The 20268-nt window shown below is 38.5% G+C and overlaps 1 protein-coding gene across 5 annotated transcripts in view; it reads left to right on the plus strand.

Annotated features, from left to right (window-relative positions):
• LOC110836320 (NACHT and WD repeat domain-containing protein 2) overlaps positions 1-20268 on the plus strand; it is a 227011-nt gene that overhangs the window by 188471 nt on the left and 18272 nt on the right. For all 5 annotated transcript variants that reach the window (XM_087346677.1, XM_087346678.1, XM_087346673.1 and 2 more), the window contains 7 exons: positions 10939-11102; positions 11718-11878; positions 12464-12653; positions 14739-14895; positions 16022-16682; positions 17965-18195; positions 18607-18798. In XM_087346677.1, coding sequence (XP_087202803.1) covers positions 10939-11102; positions 11718-11878; positions 12464-12653; positions 14739-14895; positions 16022-16682; positions 17965-18195; positions 18607-18798 — 1756 coding nt within the window. The remainder of the gene's footprint in view (positions 1-10938; positions 11103-11717; positions 11879-12463; positions 12654-14738; positions 14896-16021; positions 16683-17964; positions 18196-18606; positions 18799-20268) is intronic.

The following is a 20268-nucleotide window of genomic DNA, read 5'->3' on the forward strand; positions in this document are numbered from 1 at the left end:
TAAATCATGTATCTATGATTATAAATGTCAGTGGCGATCGCCCTGATGATAACGTCGGTAAACTTCCACCAGACCGCACGACGCAACAACCCAGAATACAGCCATCTTAAAAATTAAGATTCCCTTGATGAACATTTATCTACATTCCTAATACAACATTCCGTGGAAATCGTTGAGTAATTTGAGGTATGAAACATTTTTATGGACAAGATAACCCACATTGCGTTAATAGAATTTCTTCGTGTTCTACTGATCCGTGTAACGACGTCTACGGTCCTTCAGCAACATCTAACCCCACCGCATCATAGGTTTCAGTCGTAAAGGAAAAACGAAGGAGAGCAGAGGGACGAAGGGCGTGACCGTGGCTCTGAATATCATAACATTAAAGCTATACAACCACTACATGAACTCAGGAGATAAGACTTTAAGAAAGACGTTCTGCGCGTATCATGAAACGATAGACTTACATTGATCAATTTGAATTACTGGAGAATCCAGCTTTACTTTGAGGGATCTTTTCAGCTTTTAGAAAAACTCTTCCAGGGCGGGGTTGAAGGAAATTGTTTCGCTTTTGTACACAGTACTCTGATGACTGGGGCAATAAGTTACTCTGAAACGTCGGTCAATATCCACCAGATTACATGACACAATGTCCCAGAAAACAACCAACTTCAAACATGTCTTGTAAATTAAATATTTTCTTTCGTCGGTATGGTATTCTGCGTTTCTCCGTCTCTGGCGTGGTTAGCACAGTGAGGTAAAACGAGACTAAATAATACAAAACATGTCATGTTTTATCTTCTGGTAATTATGATACCTTTTTTTTTTTCGTTTATCAAGAATATATATCCATAAGATTGTGATAAATAAGCAGTTTCATTATTTTACTATAATTTAATCGGAAAAAATCCGTCTGAAAATCAGGATATTTTGCTAGTCGATATTATAAAAATGTATGTAAATTTTTTATTTATTTTATTTGTAGTGTTCTGTCTGACGACAGGTCCATATGAACAGGATGCTTCCATCCTTTTCTCGGACTGGGACCTGTTCATATACGTTCTTGGCAGATGATCCAGAAGTGGTTTGCCATTGCCTTCTTCTGTGTGTGAATGGAGTAATTGTTGGGATGCCACGGAGGAAAACTCCGTGTTGCCTAGACCACGGCCTTGCCCAACACAAGTTATAAATTTGAGCACCACCGGGAATTGAACCCGGGACCCCAGGCTTAAAGCTAGTGTTCTGACCGCTAGACCACCGTGTTTTATATGCATGGAATCGCGGAACATCACTTCTATTTAACTACATGAAACGGCATCTTTTGAGCAGTTACCCTAAGAGGAATGAAATAAATGGACATGTCCTAGAAACTTTTTCATTCATATAGATCTCTAGTATTGTTAGGACAGTGAAAATCTGGGAGGTTGCGATGAGCTGGGTGTGAATAGAGTTGGGAAGACAAGGATTTCATCAAGAATTGTTGTTGCAAAACATCTCGGAAAGCATTCACCAGGATATTCGAGAAGGAAATAAGGATACGATTAAGACTGGTCTTGCAGAGATAAACAAATTCAATTTCCGCGTAACTAATCGCATTATAGATATCGCACTGCAAGTATTCTGAACGTAATTCCCTTTTATTTCGTCAGATATTCACAGTATTGAAGACTGTTTCGAATGGGAGTTACAAGCCGTAATGAGATCTACTTTTATGGTCTGCCCAACAAGCATATTGTTACCACAGCCGTGCTAAGAATTTCCTACTGTATATTCAATGTAACTGATAAAATGAAGACGGAAGTAGAAGGAACTTCCAGTTTAATCGAAACGCGTTATTTTTAATTTCACCCAAGATTACATTTCCTCGCGTTTCTTGTTATCCCAAATCTGGCTCATCAGATCAGAAAGTTATGATGAACTACTTCTCTGATTATCTTACTTAAAAGAACATAATTCAGAGAGTTATGAAGTCCTGATCCCATCGGTCTGCTTTAAGACTCGTTCCCGCGTCCGGTCACAGACACGGCTCGTATCGATCAGACGGTAAATAAGCTAACAGCAGTAATCAGCCAGACACGGACTTCACCAGCATCCATGAGAGCAGAAAATAATTCTTGCGCTTTATTCATTGTAACCCAGTTTATTCTAATTAAGAATTAAACTATGACCATGTTTCATTTCAGCTCCAGAGTCCCTAATCCGGGAAATGAAATGCGTTTGACAGCAAACATGAAAAGCGCATTGGCTCTCACAGATCATTGTTGCATTGTATTCCCCTTCAGCTTCCTTTCTAGGCATTTCCACATCTAGAAGTTTCACGAATGTGCGTATTAGCTTCGCCGTCTTTGTCTGTCTGAATATAACTAGAAAACCAGTGAACAGATAACTTTTATTTTTGAATATTTTACTGTATTATATCGTAACATTCCCATTTCATTAAATACGTAATTGGAGTTCAATAATTAATAACCAGGTTACCTTGGTTACTTGAGAAATTTCTGTGTGGGGAATCCCCATTAATGGGAATCCTTACATATGATGATATCATGTAGCTATTCACGATAGTAATTAACTTCAGACGACTGTGACGTCACTGGCGTTGTTCACAAAGTTAATATTCTGGCGAACGTGCCAGAATTATTAAGCTGTGCTCGCATTTCCTGACTGATTCTAATCCCCCAGATATCATATTCTGAGCTATAACGCTGCAGGAGATATTTAACTGCACTGTTAAAAGATCCAAACCTCTTCGAAAGGATGTCTGGGTGGAAACAGTATCTCCTTGATATTTCACTTTTATTGTTGTGTTTTCCCTCGAGAGACTGGTGGGGGGCTTCGGTTAATTTGGTGATGAACCTTCGGGTTCCATAAGCCATCTAGTTAGTCAGTCAGTTATTCCTTCGAGGCTGTTGTTTTTCTACCTGTGCAGAGAAACTTCACGCATTTCTACGCGTGTTTTGCAGAAAACTCGGTTGCAGCATTTCTTCTGTGTACTCTGCCTAAGAAATCAGATGTTTTGTAACATATGTCTGGTTTCTGCTTCACTTCGTTCTTCTATGTTTTTTGGCCTCCTTGATTTTTACTTCTTGTTATATTTGTTCCGTTTTATATTCGTCTGTTTTCTAATTTTAATCTTGTTGCCGTTTCTCATCTTTTTAACTACTTTACACTTACTATGGCTTCAATTTAGTAATTTCGTTACCTATTACATCCATATCTTGCCTGTTGTTTTGTATGGGTGCGAAACATGGTCTCTCACTCAGAGGGAGGAACACAGATTACAGGTGTTTGAGAATCGGGTGTTGAGGAGGATATTTGGGCCTAAGAGAGAAGACAATGGGGCGTGGATAAAACTGCATAATGACGAGCTTAAAAATCTGTAATTCTCCCCCAGTATTGTCAGGGTGATTAAGTCGAGAAGATTGAGATGGGCCGGGCATGTAGCGCGCATGGATGGGATAAGAGGTGTGCACCGGGTACTGGTTGGGAAACCTGAAGGGAAGAGACCGCTGGGGAGACCTAGACGTAGATGGGAGGATAATGTCAGGCGGGATCTGTCAGAGATAGGAGTTGAAGGAAACTAGATTTTGTTGGCCCAGGACAGGGTGCGGTGGAGGGCTTTGGTTAATTCGGTGATGAACCTTCGGGTTCGGTAAGTCAGCTAGTTAGTTAGTTAGTTAGTTAGTTAGTTATTACATCCATTCTTCTGATGTTATTTCCGATTTTGGCACCACTTTTGTTTTACCATTCCACTATTTATTGTCAGTTGTGTTTCTGCTCTGCTTGGTATCACGACTCCACTCGGTAACTCATGTTTCCAGTTAACGTCGTATCCTTAACGCAAGCCAACTGTGTGTCGGTAAATTGTAGTTTATGATTTATTTTGACCCGTGTTTTTACCTTACTTTTTTCTCTGATTTCAAATTAGTTTTAAAGCAAAGTGTATGCCGTTATATTCAAAAGACGCTGGAAATGACGTAAGAAATACAGAACGATCTTTTATCCTTCAAAGTAAGTTAGTAATTAGTTAAACAAGTGTTACTGTGCCAACCTTTACTCGTTTTATTTTAGTGACTCCAAATTACTCCAGCACACTGGCGCCTTTGATTGTGTGTTTTTATAAAGTATACCTCTCTTAATATATTGCTTGTTTTTAAAGGTTTCAAAATAAAACGCTTACTGACTGCACATAAACCCGAATAAAGAACCGGGGCAAAGAGCCCAAGGAGTAGGCGTGTTAAACTTTTATGAGGACTACAAATTCTTGCGATGGCGACATCCAGTATCGTAGTATGTGCCCCCCCCCCTCCCCGTACAATCTAGCTACCTAAGCGTAGAATTTTCGTTTTTGAATATTCATAGTTGCTCGGCTGGCGAAGAAATCCCACGCCCCTTTGACTTCGCACGTTCATTACTGTGTTCACAAAACTCCCGCTTGACCTTGCCTTAGACAGTTCAGTTAAATTCACAACTCCACACAATTTTTTTGTTTTATTAATTGTTTTCATATTGTACGTGTATGACACTTTTGGGTGACACATTTTTAAATTTCCTAGTTATTAATTTCTAAAATCCTGTTTGGTCTGCAAGCCAAGAAGGAGGTGGGAGGATAACATCAAGTTGGATCTTAGGGAGGTAGGCTGTGAAGATGGCAAATGGATGACGTTGGCTCAGGATCGTGCCCAGTGGCGAGCTTCGGTGTTGTCGGTGTTGAACCTGCCGATTCTGCTACCAGGGAGTTAGTTAGTTAGTTAGTTAGTTAGTTAAAACCGAGCTTGTGAGGCTCCTGCTATGAATCTCTTTATTATGACAAACGGCGATAATTAAAATTAAAATTAAATGTAAAATATTTGATGTTCGGTTCTCATGGTAGTTAAGACGTCAGTATTGGTCTTCTGGCTTGTAACATCGTGCGGACTTGTAGGAAGATATAATACCAGCGAATCGAAGGTACATACAGCCTCCGTCTTCATAGCTGAAGTGACTTCAAAAGGCGTCACAGCCTAGAAGAGAATCGACAAAATATCGAATCGATTCATGTTTTTACGCAGATGAAATTTACGAAGGAAATTTTGTGAACTGCTGACGGTAGTTTTGATGGACGAAGAACTGAGGAGTGGAACAGCAAGGGAGATCCTCTAATCCTGTCTCGAGCTTTTTTTTTATACTAATCCCGCTTTCTGAAGTGTGGCTGTAGACAGAACTACATTTTTACAGCGCAGGAGAGAGAGGCATTTGCTTGACTTATATTCTGGAGTCCCTTGGGGTACCCGTTAGTAGAGGCTCCGATCCCGTGAGATGCAGCTGCTAAATCTAATTCCTCTTCTCACACTTTTGTAAAAACAGAATCCGACAGTTTCCTTTCTCGGTAGCGCTCTTATAAATTCTTCTGCCGCGTTCAGACTGGTTACAGTCCTCTGCAATCGGTATCTCTCCTATTCCTTCCAGACATGAAACAGGATGAAAAGGTAACTTTCTAAGAAGTAATGGTGTATTAAACAATACAAATGACAATCATGTACTAATATTAGTTTATTTTGTCTTTCTTTCCTTTCTTATCTTTTTCATTTATTTTTCTATTTTTATTTATTCTTGTCCACTCAGTGCTGAGTATTTGTGGCTGAAGGAACAACAAGAAATTTCAATATTTCTCAGTAACTTCACGTTCTTGTAGTAAGACATACAAATACACAGAACTGAAAGAAGTTCGTCTTCCGTTGACATATTTCCCAGTCTTTTAATCCATCACTCCACATTCGTCGATAAACAACTTGCGCAGTTGGGAAAGCGTGCATCAGTAAATATGAAGCGAAGAACAGTGTTCCGGGATTTCACGTCTAAATCTGTAAGGGCTCGTTTGTTACAGAACCGGTCAATAAAGTGACTGACCGTTAGCTGGACGTTCGGAGTTGAAAGTTATTATGCTAATTAAATTTATTTTATTTTGTTTGTGTCGGTTTATCGGTTCACGATCAGCTCTATTTTACACTGAGACTCAAATGACGTATCTTTTTTTTTTTTAAAAAAAATGACTCATTATATCAGAAACTGGAACACGATATAAAATGTAGATGCATTTATTTATAGAACTTTTCAGTGTGTTGTATGTTAAGGAAAATACACGAACAAATATTTTGGTATTGCAAAAAGGGATTAAGTCAAAGTTTCTATCTCACCAAGTACGAAAGGAGTAATTTCTGAGACTGCAGTATGTGTAATGCGTAGTGTGATTATCTTGGAGGAACAGATTTTTAAATGCAGTAATATATGTACTTTAAAGACAGTCATATACAATCGAAATATGGCAAAAAATATATTTAAATCTAAGAAAGTATGTAAAATATTTGAAGAAACTTTTGTTAAGTCTATAAGTTTTTGCATAATAATCACACAGTTGTTAGACATGATACTCCATTTTTCCATTCTTCCTCGTTATTTACCTCACTGCTGTGCTGTGGCGTACTTACGGAAAGTAAAGCGATATGGCCTATCGCTTTCATACATGCGGCCGTTACACGCGAATGCAAGATGGCGGCGATATACCACTCTATATTATTAATTACTTTCTAGTTTATCAGCGTCATTTTCACTAAGGCATCATATGAAAACATTATCTACACACTTAATTTCAAATTTTACTTTAAGTATCTAGATTATATTACCACACGGAATTTGTACCGAAACTGTCATGCCAATTTGTTAATGGTAAATACTGATCCAACATAACTCCACCACTTCACATGAAATTAAAATCCAATTCTCTCAGTTTTCTCAAGGGATTCATCGCACATTAAGTTTGTATATGAATGCAATGTACGTGTAGCTCTGACAGGTCTAAAGTATATTAGAAACATTTGTCTTGTTTTTAACTAAAAACAATGAAAAATTACGTCCCTCAATTCAGTTTAGTGCTGTCTGTTGTTACTAGGTTTGCCACAGGATGTTTATATTTTAAGTGAGTTATGAGACGGTCAGATTATTCAAAATTGCAAACAACTTTTGTGGAAAATATTTGAACTACTCTTTATTTGTAACTCATAAGGAGAACATTTCTTTAACATTTTATCAGTTCCATCATTTAATTACATACAGAATAGCGGTGTAATAGTCTCTGAATGGGGATCTAACTCTATTCTAAAAGTCTGTGTTATATGATTGTGAATTTTTGGTAACTTGGTTTAGAGTAGTACTTTTTATTTTAAATTGCAAATACCTTGAGAGTGTAAAGAATATACTCATTATTGCAACACGGATATTGTTATTTATTTATATTTTATTTAACGGCCCTCTTTTTCAGTATCCCTGAATATATATATATATATATATATATATATATATATCGTCGAATGAAAGGATGATAGTGAATAATTAATTACAATGGATTTGGAAGGAAGCGGTCGTGGCCTGATTTAAGGGGATTGAGAAAAATCGCGAAAATCCGGCACCTCCCGAATACAAAGCAGGAGTATTAGACACTCTACCACGGCGTTCGGTGACATATATGTCGATGGGTTGTACAAACTCCTTTATCATGCTTTTTAAATTAAAATAACGTGTATGTTTTATATTGCTTCTGAAAATCTCCTGATCCTGGAAATCTGTCTTGGTAGATATTTTTAACAAACATTTAAACTTCTGATTTGTGTAATGTTTGTGTTCAGCATGTATTCGTAGGTGTAGTCACATACCTGTCATTATCCCTCACAGTACAACTTCTATATACTGTCAGTAAAATATTTTCCTCTTCGTATTATAGAACAGGTAATCTGGCTGAAGTAATTCGCTCAGGACATAGCTACCATGTCTCGGGTATTAAGAATTCCTCACTGAACGACCTCTCTGAAGCCTGGCCCTTCTGTTGGTTGACACTGAGGTCGAGATTTTGTCGTTTGATCTTCCATCCGTGTCCATAATTTGGTCACTCCAAGGTTCATGAGCTGCATAGTGTGTGATGGAAGCAACAGGATTTTGCCACTCAAAGGGTTTGGTAGTTAAGATTTTCTGACCCTGCTGGAGTCTGTTCCCGATTCAGTAGTTGTAATGGTATCGAGGTATGAGCCGGGATAGCTCAGTCAGTATAGTGACTAGCTACGGGTTGGACGACCGGGGTTCGATCCCCGACGGGGGCAGAGGATTTTTCCTCTGGCCTCTGCGTCCAGACCGGCTCTGGGGCCCACCCAGCCTCCTCTACAATGGGTACCGGGGTCCTTTCCCGGGGGTAAAGCCGGCCGGGGTGTGTGCTAACCACTCACCCCCATCTAGTGCCGAGGTCAAGGAAGAGAGGAGCTATACCTCCACTCACCCCAAACGCCTACATGGCGTATAGTGGGATAAACTTTACTTTACTAATGGTATCGAGGTTGATGTTAGAACGTATTACGAGCATTATGATTGAGTTTCCTTAAGTTTGTCAGTCTATGTAGGCGATATGTGAGGTGGTTAAGTTACCTTAATATAAGTCACCGATTGTGTCCTTCATAATCCTTAATCACTCATCATTCATAAGTCTTTCATTCGTCACTGTACTGCTTGCATTTGAAACACATTTGTTGAAATACCTAAGACTTATTAAACTTTAGTGTTGTTTGATTTATAAGTTTAAACTGTACAGAATTCAACAGTTGTCTTGAAGCTGGACAAGAATTAAATTGTGTATTTCACTGTCAAAGTACACGTATTTACAAATGTTTAAATTCTTCTTACGTCATAGTTGTTCATTTCTTGCAGATACAAATGTGCCGTTTCAAGCTTAAATGTAAAGTACTGGTGGTTATATCTGACCGATATGGACCAAAGTTGGATTCACTAACCGGACTTTTAGTAAAGATCAATGTCCCCAGTTTTAATACATTCCAAGTTGATAATGCACGATAATACTTGTGTTCCGCTGTTTGTATTTAAATTAAATAAAGTAAAAACTTGTTCCAGTTAAATTCACATCTTCTTGTGGGAAAATAGAGACACGAAAAACATATCTTAAGCTTAATTAAATATGGACTGTTATAGTTTATGCCCATGTGATGACTCTCAGAACAGCCATGTATTTTTGAAGCAGACCTTAATGAATAGTGAATTTGTCATTCTTTCTGCAGACTGTCAATGCCAAGATGTAATCTAAATCCTTGTATTAGCTTAGGAGATAAACACAGACACAAACTTCCCTTTATAGGTTCACTTTGGACAACGAGCACTAAACTTCACTAAGGGGCTACGTGTATTTTATCTCGGAGTCTATAAAATTCAGAGGAATAACAAGTTCAGGAAGTCTGTGCTGTTCATCACTCTAAGTGCGAAGTTGCAGCTGTGTTGCGAGGGGACCCATGTGATTCCTGAAACCTGGACGGTTTAGTCGAAAATGCAAACTCGTCTGCTGCCTCGAGTGACAAATATCCCACTCTAGAGGAATTACCGAGATGCAAGGCGATGTTCTTTGTTCCTTTATCTGTTCCTTTCTTTCATTTTATGTTTTCTGTGTCTGCGTCCTTCATTTCCCTCTGTCCTTCTTTCTTTCTTTCGTCTTTTATTTAAGCATGGATGGACAGGGGGCGGATGTAGTCGCTACAGACGTTTCGCTGTTCAGAATTTACCGTGTAGCGGCGACGATAAACTGTATATTGCAAAGAGTTTGTTAGTTTTGACATGTGTCGTAATGAGCAGGGAACCGGACGCTGGGGGTAATATGGTTATCTCTGCAGAAACAAGTGACAGGCAGCTCCTCCACCCCGACTTCCCACAACGCCTTACGACACAACGTAACAAAGGGAATAACTTGAAATAAAAACGCAGCCCAGTGGCCCGGTCACAAAACAGTGTGGTTTATATTTTGATTCTTTACGGTATTAGAACATTCACTTTTAATTCCAGAACAACAGCTTTTGTTTTCGTACTAATATAACGAAAATGTGCCAATCTTCACCTTTCCTTTTCCGTGGCAAATGACGACGTCCATCGAAATCCTTACCTGCTTACTATTCGCGATCATCTTCCCATCTCACTCATTTTTAAACTACAGTTTAAACATCATCATTAAAAACCTGAGATCCGATCTAAATAATATATGTTAAATTCCAGGTCGTACATCTGTACTTCAGTATAATCCTGCTGTGCATAAGCCGTTCACCGTGCAAAGGCGGCAACTTCTCCGGCGCGCGTGTTTACCGTGTAGTCGGAGCATTGTGACAAGGCGTATTTACAAATTGTCTAACGAGCCCGGTGGCCTTAGGATCTGTTTGTACAGTGTTGCGTGTTTCTGTATTCTGTGAAAGTTTCAGAGACTTTTATTCATACAATGCAAGATCCCGATTTTTCTACTATATGCAAATAGAATATTATGTAATTGTTCTCGTATTTTGAACTTTCGGCATGGCGTTACGTTTGTATTCGGGATACAAGTCTGTTTGTGTTTAATCTCTGTCAGCTGACCAGCAATTCTAACTGAGGTTTTCTGATGTTTTCATAAGATCCGCTAATCGTTTACCAGGACAGCACCTTCAAACAAGTAATGACCGAAGATTTCTGTCTTCTGGGTTGTTGCGCCGTGTAGTCTGGTCGATGCTAACCAACGTTCCAGAGGTCATACTGCCTCCGTCATCAGGGCGATGAAGATTTCTGTCTCCTGGGTTGTTGCGCTGTGTAGTCTGGTCGATGTTAACCAACGTTTCAGAGGTCATACTGCCTCCGTCATCAGGGCGACAGAAATCTTCATACTCACCGCTGTGAAAACCTCAAATGTTACAAAGTAAAGACCGCCTCCTTCCAAATCCTCACGTACTCACCAATTATTGTTACCTACATCTTACATCACAGACATACTTCGCCTCCGCAGCAAGGAATGAGTTTACAACACGATTTTAATCTCTTAGTTACAATTCTGAAGTTTCATTATTAGCTTACTGTTGTTTCATAGAATAAACAAGTTTTGTTTGTTTTTGGTTTTAGTGTTTGGTTGGAAATAAATATTTACCCTGCCCTCTACCGGAGAAACTAGAATTGGAACAGTATGAGGCTATCTACTCAGAATCACGTGACCTCGGTCTGAAAACTGATTTGCTGGATACGTGGTACAATCGGGATGATACCAGCTACGTCTTACAACAACCAAGGTAAAGTGATTTACGTGTTATGTATTACACGAGTTCTATTTTCTATTTTCGATGCGTGATTAATTTTCTCTGCTGAGGAAACACGCCAAGCTTATGCCACCATTTCTGCCACTCGTTCCTCTCTCACATCCAGTCACTGTCTCTGCTGCTTGCTGTACTCAAGACATGTCATTTCAGGTTTGCTTTCAACCTAAAGGAACCGTCTATGCGTCCGTCTACGTATGTAACAACTCGGCAACGGCTGAACGAATTTCCAGTTAATTTGGTTATAGACAGTTCTACTAACATTTTTCTTCAAATGTCAGTTTTTGTCGAAATCGGACAACAATAACAGATGATTTACGTAACATGATCGCTCAACCCTTGACTCTATAGCCCATTCTTGGAACTAGAAAAAAATTGTAATAGCGGCTGGTTTTAATGTATACATTCATTTCATTATCTCAGTTCGTCCGTTTTAAATTATTGACATTACTTTCTTTTGTTTCAAGAGAGAGGCATATATTTCTTTAAACGAGGATTTATTATATTGTCATTATGAATTCTGTATACAGGTCTATATGTAAAACGATCGAATTCTCAGAAAGCGAGTGCTTTGTTTCTAATTGTTTTCAGTGACGTTCGAACAGAGGAATGGGAAATCGAATTCCAGGAACTGCAAGAGGTAATCCAAATATCTGCGCGAAATCTCGCAGCCAGTGAGACACGTGTACTTCCCATTAAGTTCCGTCACCTCACGTACTCCGCAGTGGAGAGGCAGTTCAGCCACGCTCTCGGTAAGCAGGTCTTAGAATCGTTGTTTGGTGCTTGTACGAAATTTGATTTCTCACTAATTTGCTGGCAAATGAAGAAATCTTCATACTCACCCCTGTGAAAACCTCAAATCATATAAATGAAGAAAATGTTTGGATGTGAGAGAGAAGTAACAAGAGGTCGCAGAACATTCTGTAATTACGTGGTTTATACTTATTACTTTTTCATTCTTTTTTGTTTTTTGTTTTTGTTTTTATGCATATAGTGCATAAACTGAAAACAAAATTGAAGGGCTTGCTGTATTCGTGCACTTTTTATCGCCGAATGTAATGAACTTATTTTGATTAAATCTGAGAATGAAGACTATACTAAAATTTTACATTGTTTTAGTGTAAAATCTTGTTCAGGACTATATGAATTATGAATTAAATATATCCCTGTACATTTTTTAAAATATTTGAAAGTATACATTAATCCCCGAGCGACGTAATACGTGGAACTGATACGAAAAGGGGACGTATGTCAGGCTGCTGTGAAAACAACGTAAGATAACCCAAAATTCAGACGCAGTGGTCGTATATTTATGATTGTTTAATTTTGTGCTGTAGGTTTGGCTCCAGGAACTGCCCATCACATTCTGGCTGTCATCAGGGACTGGGAGAAGCTGGAGGACGGCGAGTCACATTTCCAGGATGTTGACCCTCAAGGACTTCCGCATAAATGTTACCGGGAACAACTGAAGAACTTCAGGGACCGCCTTGCCGCGGCTCTGCCCAACGACAACCGAGCCTTCCTGACGTAAGTTTACTGAGAATAACACAAAAACATGGGAGATTTATAAGAAGATACATTTTTAATCAGTTAGTTAAAAGCTGTTGCCTTTGAGGCTGCTTTCTTAAACGCTTACGTAGATACAATGTTAACAGATATTTTTATGTAAAATGTGGTTTCTACTCTGAAAAAATTATAGGGGTTTGAAAACAAAGTGCCCAAGAAAATATTTTGACCTAATAGGAATGAGTAAGCGAGCAGTTTAAGATGTCACACGTGACTGTCTATAACGAGGATTTGACATGTTAACCCGTCTTATTTAGAACACTGAAATGCAGAAGTTACAGCTGGGATGAGGGTGACGTGGAATGTGTACAATTTGTAGTTGTTTAATCTCATCTGAATTGTTTACTTGGAAGACAGAAAAGATGTGATGATTACATAAAGATGGATCTTAGAAAAGAAAGTTATTTTAGGAAATTTCCTTTCAGTGTCGGACTTCGGCAATGGCAGTTTTCAGCCTACGAATTATGTTACCAGATGGATGATTGTTTGGTTTCTTATGTGAGATGTTTGAGGAAGTATTCCTATTAATACGCAGTGCAGATTTTCGGCTGTCTTGCATAATCAGACTGACATAAAGCTGAGAAGGGCCTGTCTAATGTAAACATGGGCTGTATTACGAAACTGAACGGGCTCTTTAATTAATATATTAATTAATTAATCTGTATCTCTACATGGGACGCACCAGGGAGACTATCTGATTAGACTTGACGGCCTGATTCATCAACTACCATCCTTCAGTCATAAAGATAATTGTTTCCACCCCTCGTTACCCGCTTGTTATGCAGTGACCCTGAATGTTGTTCTGTTCTAATAGGTTAACCTACTCATTACGCTTCCTATGTGCAAAATTTATAAGATCGAAACCCCGTGTCTACCAGACGCCTTTTTTCTAATCGTCACAACTGTTCAACGAATATCAGATTTCCGACAGTAAGTTTGTATATGTAAAGATACATTTATATCTGCAATTAATGAGCTTCAACACCAGTGTAATATTCAAAATCACAAATAACGCATTGAAAATACGTGTATTCCAGACTGTTATTGATAAGTCTTAAGTGCATGAATTTAAAGCTTGTTGTTTGATCAAACATCCTTTGACTGTGAAATACACGTAAATAGAAGATGCGATTTTAACACGAATTACAAGTTTTCGCACTTTGCATAATTACTGTCCGGAGAATATTAATTCTGCTACAAACGGCTCGCCTGCATAATTAGTGAGCGAAACGACAGTGGATTAAAATATTGTTCACCAAGTTCTAAGTGCACACCTCGCCTATAAAGTACCAGGGCGTGGGAATTCTCCTGCTGTAATCTAACTGCGGAAGTTTATATGATGCCAGCAAACAGCTTTTTCATGTCAGCCTGCTTCGCTACATACACCATCCCAAAACTTAGGGCCTGTCTTAAATATTAAAGAAAATAGACCAGGTCTATTTCTGAGCCGCTAGTGTAAGATGTAAAGAATTAGACATCTCATTTCCGTTGAATCTGCACACGTTATTATTTGTTCTTTGCATGAAATGCATAAAATGAGCCCTTGACTTGGAGGTCCTGTCTGTTCGTCCACAGGTTTAATTTACAATGAGCCGATTTTGATGACATTGTATGGGAAGTCTACACTAAGGTTGTTGGGTGGATTTAATTTTGGTTTTAAACAGCCATGATTGAATCTGATAACACAATAAACACTGTCCCAAAACAGGTTAGACATTTTATGAAAGGTGGCCCTACAAACTGATAAACTGCTGCTTTATTCTAGAACTATTTGTGTTCAATGTATTCATGTTTTGTTCCTCGAAGGAATATTGTCATACCACGTCTACGAACACGAGTCTCAAACCCCGAATTCCAATCCCTGTAGCACATCTTAATACAGACGTTTCCAAAATGTATTATGACACTTTTATGCGTCGCAGCTTATAAAAATGTGGAGACCTTTATTTTAAATACAAATTTAAAAAAAGTAATTTGATACGGAAGTGTTTCGTCATTGTTCAATGAAGACATGTGAAAAGAGAGGTTTGTTTCTGTTGGTTGCAGAGTACCGTGGAAGCCCGGAGGATTGGATACGGAGTGTGAGGAACACGAGGCTTATCTAAGCAAGTTTCGGGAAACCGCGTCATCCAAGTTACAGGCTCTCATCAACCGCAGCCTGGAAGAAGAACCGGAAATTAAAGCCCGCAACAAAACCGTGCAGGTTGGTAAATATGCATAGCGCATGTGGTACATATCAAAACACCAGTTTTGTGGCTTGTGTGAAGTATTGTTTTCTATTTATTTATTGTTCTCTCTGTCTTTCGTTATGCTTATTCTTTCTTCGTTATTAACGCATATCATCCAGTTCGTATGCGTTTATTGTAAAAAGTTATCAATTAAGAAAGAATGATTTTAACTTAGATAATTCAGAAACATATCGTGAAAATCGACATAATTGATGTGTGATATTAATCATTAATAGTGTGAGGATAAATAAGTTTTAATTCCCAGGATGCAAAAATTATATCAGTAATAAATGTAGCCACCAACGCCAATAAGATATATAGAAACCCCCCCCCCCCCCCAAAGACGCATTTAGAAAATAAAGCGCATTCCACTGTGGAGGGTAGTTTCCAGTCTTGTTAAAAATTTGTGAAGAAAATTTTTGTATGAAACATTCTGCAGTATTACAAGCTAGATCCTGCAATTAAGACATTTTCGTTGTAAGAGGCACAACTGAGTAAGATCTCTTCCTTCCCCCTTATTACCTAATGAAAACAGTTCCGGCTTCTGAGACGTTATGTTTTGTATAAAACCGAGACTACGGATAATGTTAATAATAATAGTTATAATTGTTTAATTTTAACCGTCTAATCACAATAAAATATTTTATTAAATATTAAAATATTATTACTACAATTAACATTCAATATTTAAAATATTTAAAATATATTAAAATTATGCTCCTTCTATCGAAATGTTCGTTTTACAATTAGAGCATCATGCTCTAATTGTATCATTTTAATATATTTTAAATATTTTAAATATTGAATGTTAATTGTAGTAATAATATTTTAATATTTAATAAAATATTTTATTGTGATTAGATGGTTAAAATTAAACAATTATAATCATAACAATATGACGCAACATTATCATCTCAATAATAGTTATGTTTATTGTTAACACACCGTCGGCAGAAACACGTAGATTCAACAGCGGATTTTGTGAAGGGACTTTTGTAGTAGTAAACGTGTACTTATTCCTTGTCCGTGTTTACGTCCATTGCATTGATACGCGGAATGCAATAATGTAATAAATGTGCCAATTAAGTTTGCCTCTTACAGGAAGTGTTCCAAGAGACGCTGAGCCACCTGGCACTGTGCCAGCAGCACATGTGCAGTGAGGAGGCGGTTGATTGGACTGGCACCGATACTCTTGAGAGAATCAAGACTCTCATGATTACCGGTTATGAGACTGTTGGCCCCGGAACACGTCACGGACCGGTGTTGGTCCATGGATCCCACGGTACCGGTAAATCCTCCATCATAGGCGCTGTGTACTCCAACTGCGAAGCGTGGTTTGGCCGTCGTCTGTTCCGCATCGTCAGATTCTCCGGAGCTACTCCGCGCTCCGCATATAACCTGGAGCTACTCCGTGTGATATGTCAACAACTTTGCCTCCTTCTCCATCTTTCTGATGGTTTTTTGCCTAAAGACGCATCCTTCGATCCTCTGTATGTTAATAACTGGTTTCAAACGCTAGTACGGCGGTTTGAAGAATCTGCTACGAATGAATTACTTGTTATTCTAATCGATGACCTTCACCGTTTGAATCCATTGGACTCGGACATTGTCGCGGCTTTGTCATGGTTGCCAATCAGTCTTCCCAGAAATGTGCACATTGTTGGAACCACTCTGTTGCCTCCAGAGTCATTGAAACTGACACCTGTACAAAGGGAGAGGTTCCGAAGTCCAGACTGCTACATCGAGCTTTTTCCAGATCCCGGTGAGTGTCGTATTATCTTGGCAGAATACTTTTTGTATTATAAAATGTATTTAAAGATACGTCATTCTGATTTTGTTATTACTGAAAAGTCCCAAATACGTTTGAAAGAAAAGCATATCCAGGCCAGTGCTTCTAACGAAGATATTTTGTAAGCACCGTCAAAAGAGTTTATAAATCATAGACTGTCATAAAACATAATTATCGGGGCGTATTGTGCTTGTTAATATATTCGTCATTTGTTACTTAACAACACTGGAAGCAGCATGGCAAGATAGATTTGCAGTAATACAATACTGAAAAGCGTTTGTGTTTGAAAAAAGTTTGGTACTCAAAATGTGTAACGTTCCTGCCTTTGTAAAATATTTATAATGCACGCGTTACAAATGTGTAGAAAGTGTTGCCTATGCACAAAGGCCGTGTGTATAGAAATAATTTAGAACGCGAAATCCATTTGGCCACAGATTTTGACAGCTCCAAACAAAACAAAAGTGAATTTTTGTACTGCAAGACGGAGTGTGTTTCATTTACAAATGCGTTCTTTGCAAATTTTCATACCTCATTCGTTGGTCATATTGTCCATTTAGTTCATATACATGTCCACTGCAGGATGTACAAAACTATTCACACAACAGATACGCCACTGCGTAGAGTTATGAATGTTGGACATCGTGTGCACGAAAGCTCGCCATTGGACCCTAAGTCTCCGAAATGGTCTCTGTTTTTAAAGTATTCTGTCCAAAATATTGAATACATTTCTCACACACTCCTTTTTGATTTACTTATTTATCAACTTGTATAATATGTTGGCCATAATTTTATTACAAAATATGAAGCTCATTATTACATCATTACGCTATTTTCTCCAGTCCTCTCTTTCTTAATGTCTCCCAAGTCAAAATACCCTCCTCAGAATTGTGTGTGTGGAATACCGAACATTCTTCTCGTAGAGTCGAAACTTGAATTTTACTTGAAACTGATGTTTTCAGTTTTATTAAAAGGCCATATTAACTGCCCTGCCAAATAGATTTCTGTAGCGGCAAAGCTTTAGACTTGCGTTCATGAGGCTCAGGGTACGAATGCCAGCTACTCACCGAGATTTTCCTTACTTTTCTCTTCGAAAATTGAAATAGGTCACTGCCGTCTCCTTCCAAATCCTCATATCCATTCATGATCGTGTCATTTCATACGACGATTTGTAACTTCTGCGTTGGTTGGCCTTTGTTGCAGTGCGAAATACCGAGCATTTGGTTTTCTTAAATAGTGTTTCAATTTGATTCCCCAGGGGTCGCCACGCTGGAGCCGCGCATCGAGTCGGCGCTGAATGACCTGGAGAATCTGTTCGGGAACCTGGCCATCGGGCGACTGGCAAGTTTCCTCACTTGCACTGAGTTCGGTCTGTCCGAGACAGAGCTCCTGGAACTGCTCATGCCCACATCCAACAGCGCAGCCACTCTCACGCTCCGCAGCGGCAATTACAACTTCTCGACGCTATGCGCCGTGCGGCGGAGGATGGGTGAGTTACATGGCTAGCGACCTCTCGTTCCTTTATTTTCCGTCTCTTTATTCGTATTTCTTTCCCTTTCGCACTTTTTTCTCCTGCCTTCTTTCTGCCCTCTTTATTTATTTGTTTGTTTGCTCGCCTCTTTATGCTCCTTCATAACTTTCTTCCTTTCAGGTGTTATCAGAACATGTCAATGAGAGACGAACATCATTAAATTTTTTCACCAACAGTTCCTTGTCATCCATGGATCTTCGTTTACAAAATAATCACGTAATAACCTTACTCCTTTGTTGCTGGCTTCATCCCCCAGACAAATTAATGCAGTTGGTGTGTATAATTTTGCTTTTGGGTGTGAACTGAGTCAAACGTTTAGTATCAACCGACGAGTTCACAACTTCTGTAATTTGTTGGTTTATACTCCAGAGCCTCTAATTCGTGAGAAGCTGATGAGTGGGAAGATGCTGGTGTGTTGGCGACATGACTTGACATCAGAGGTGGCCCGCAAGAGGTATCTGCAGAGCCAGGATTCCCTGCGATCAACTCATGGTGAAATTGCAAACCTCTTCTTTAGTGAATTTTCACAACAGGGCAGTGATGCAGAAACAGAACAGGCAGGTGAGAACAACTTACTTACTTACTCATTCACTCACTTTGTTACTTCCATGAATCATGCCCATAGGCACTTAATTACTTGGTTATCCAGTTTATTACACAATTATTTTCCTATTAAAAAATCTGAAGATTATGATTTTACTTTTTATTTTGTTTGAGTCTAAAATTTTGTCCTTCATATTATGGAAAGAATGTTGACTGAAGATGTTTAAGAACAGTGCTGAGCAGAAAATTTGAACCTAAAAGGAGGAAAGTAATACGAGACTACAGAAAGTTACATAATGAGGAACTTCATAATTTTATTCTTCCAAAAAAAGTTGTTGCCAAGGCGTTGTGGCATGTAGTAGGTATAAGGAGGCAAGGAAATCATTTTTATTTTTGGTCATAAAATTTGAAGCTAAGAACCTAAAATGAATTTTGAAGAAGGGCGTAAGAATATTAGGTTGTAGGATTTGACGTTTTCACAGCAGTGAGTCTGAAGATTGCTGTCCTCTGGGTTATGAATTCATCGCCCTGATGATGGAGGCAGTATGACCTCTGAAACGTTGGCGGAAATCTACCAGACTACACGGCGCATTAACACAGAAGACAGAAATCTTCAATATTAGATTGGATTTAACTGGCTGAAAATGGGGTTCAGTGGCAGGCTCTTTGTAAGCAGAATAGTGGTAAAAATGAACTTTTGGATTCCAATAAAGGCAGGGCATTTCTTAGTCAATTTTTCATGAAGAACTTTACTCAGTGAAAAGGTCCGTATGTTTGTCAATCTCATATCTTTGTTATGTTTTCTTTAGTGTAGTATTTAATATGGCATTAGGTCAATCTTGAGTGGGGAGTGTTTGTGTGTGAAGAAAACACATAAAAGAACCAATTTTGATTATATCCATGGGTTAATCCTGCTGTTACAAATGAATGAATGGCAGTAAGAATGATGGTTTGCTCAAGGGAAAATAGCAGGATATCAGCCCAGAAACTTAGGAATAGCCCGGTATTCTTCAGAATAGCAAAGAATGACCTTTATCAGGGGCAAAGACTTTCAGCTTACTTAAAAGAATCTGCATCTGACTAAGGAAAAAATGTGGTTCTGATGTCTTCTTATTTTAATATTTATGCAATAAAATACTTGTATTTACTTTAAAATTTGTCTATAAAAATACAGTTATAAATAAAACAGATATAATGGCAAAGATGTTTTATGACTTTAAGAGATATTTTATTTTACATATTTATATTCTCCATTATGAAGGTTTTGTTCTAAAAATTATTTAGTCTTTTTCATGGGTACTAACATTTTGTTGGAATTTCCTCTGAAACAATGCTAACCATGTGCAATGCTGCAGCACCACAACCCAGAAGATGATCAGCATCTTTGATGTCTTTACCACCTAGAGAACCCCAAATCTCAGAATTAATTTTTTTACATTATTGATGCTACTGATCACCCAAAAGGATTTTCATCACATCTGCGTGACA

The sequence above is a fragment of the Zootermopsis nevadensis genome, unplaced genomic scaffold, assembly GCF_977971745.1.
Source record: "Zootermopsis nevadensis isolate Lab colony 2312 unplaced genomic scaffold, Znev_1.0 Znev_ptg000010l, whole genome shotgun sequence".
Taxonomy (NCBI): Eukaryota; Metazoa; Arthropoda; class Insecta; order Blattodea; family Termopsidae; genus Zootermopsis; species Zootermopsis nevadensis.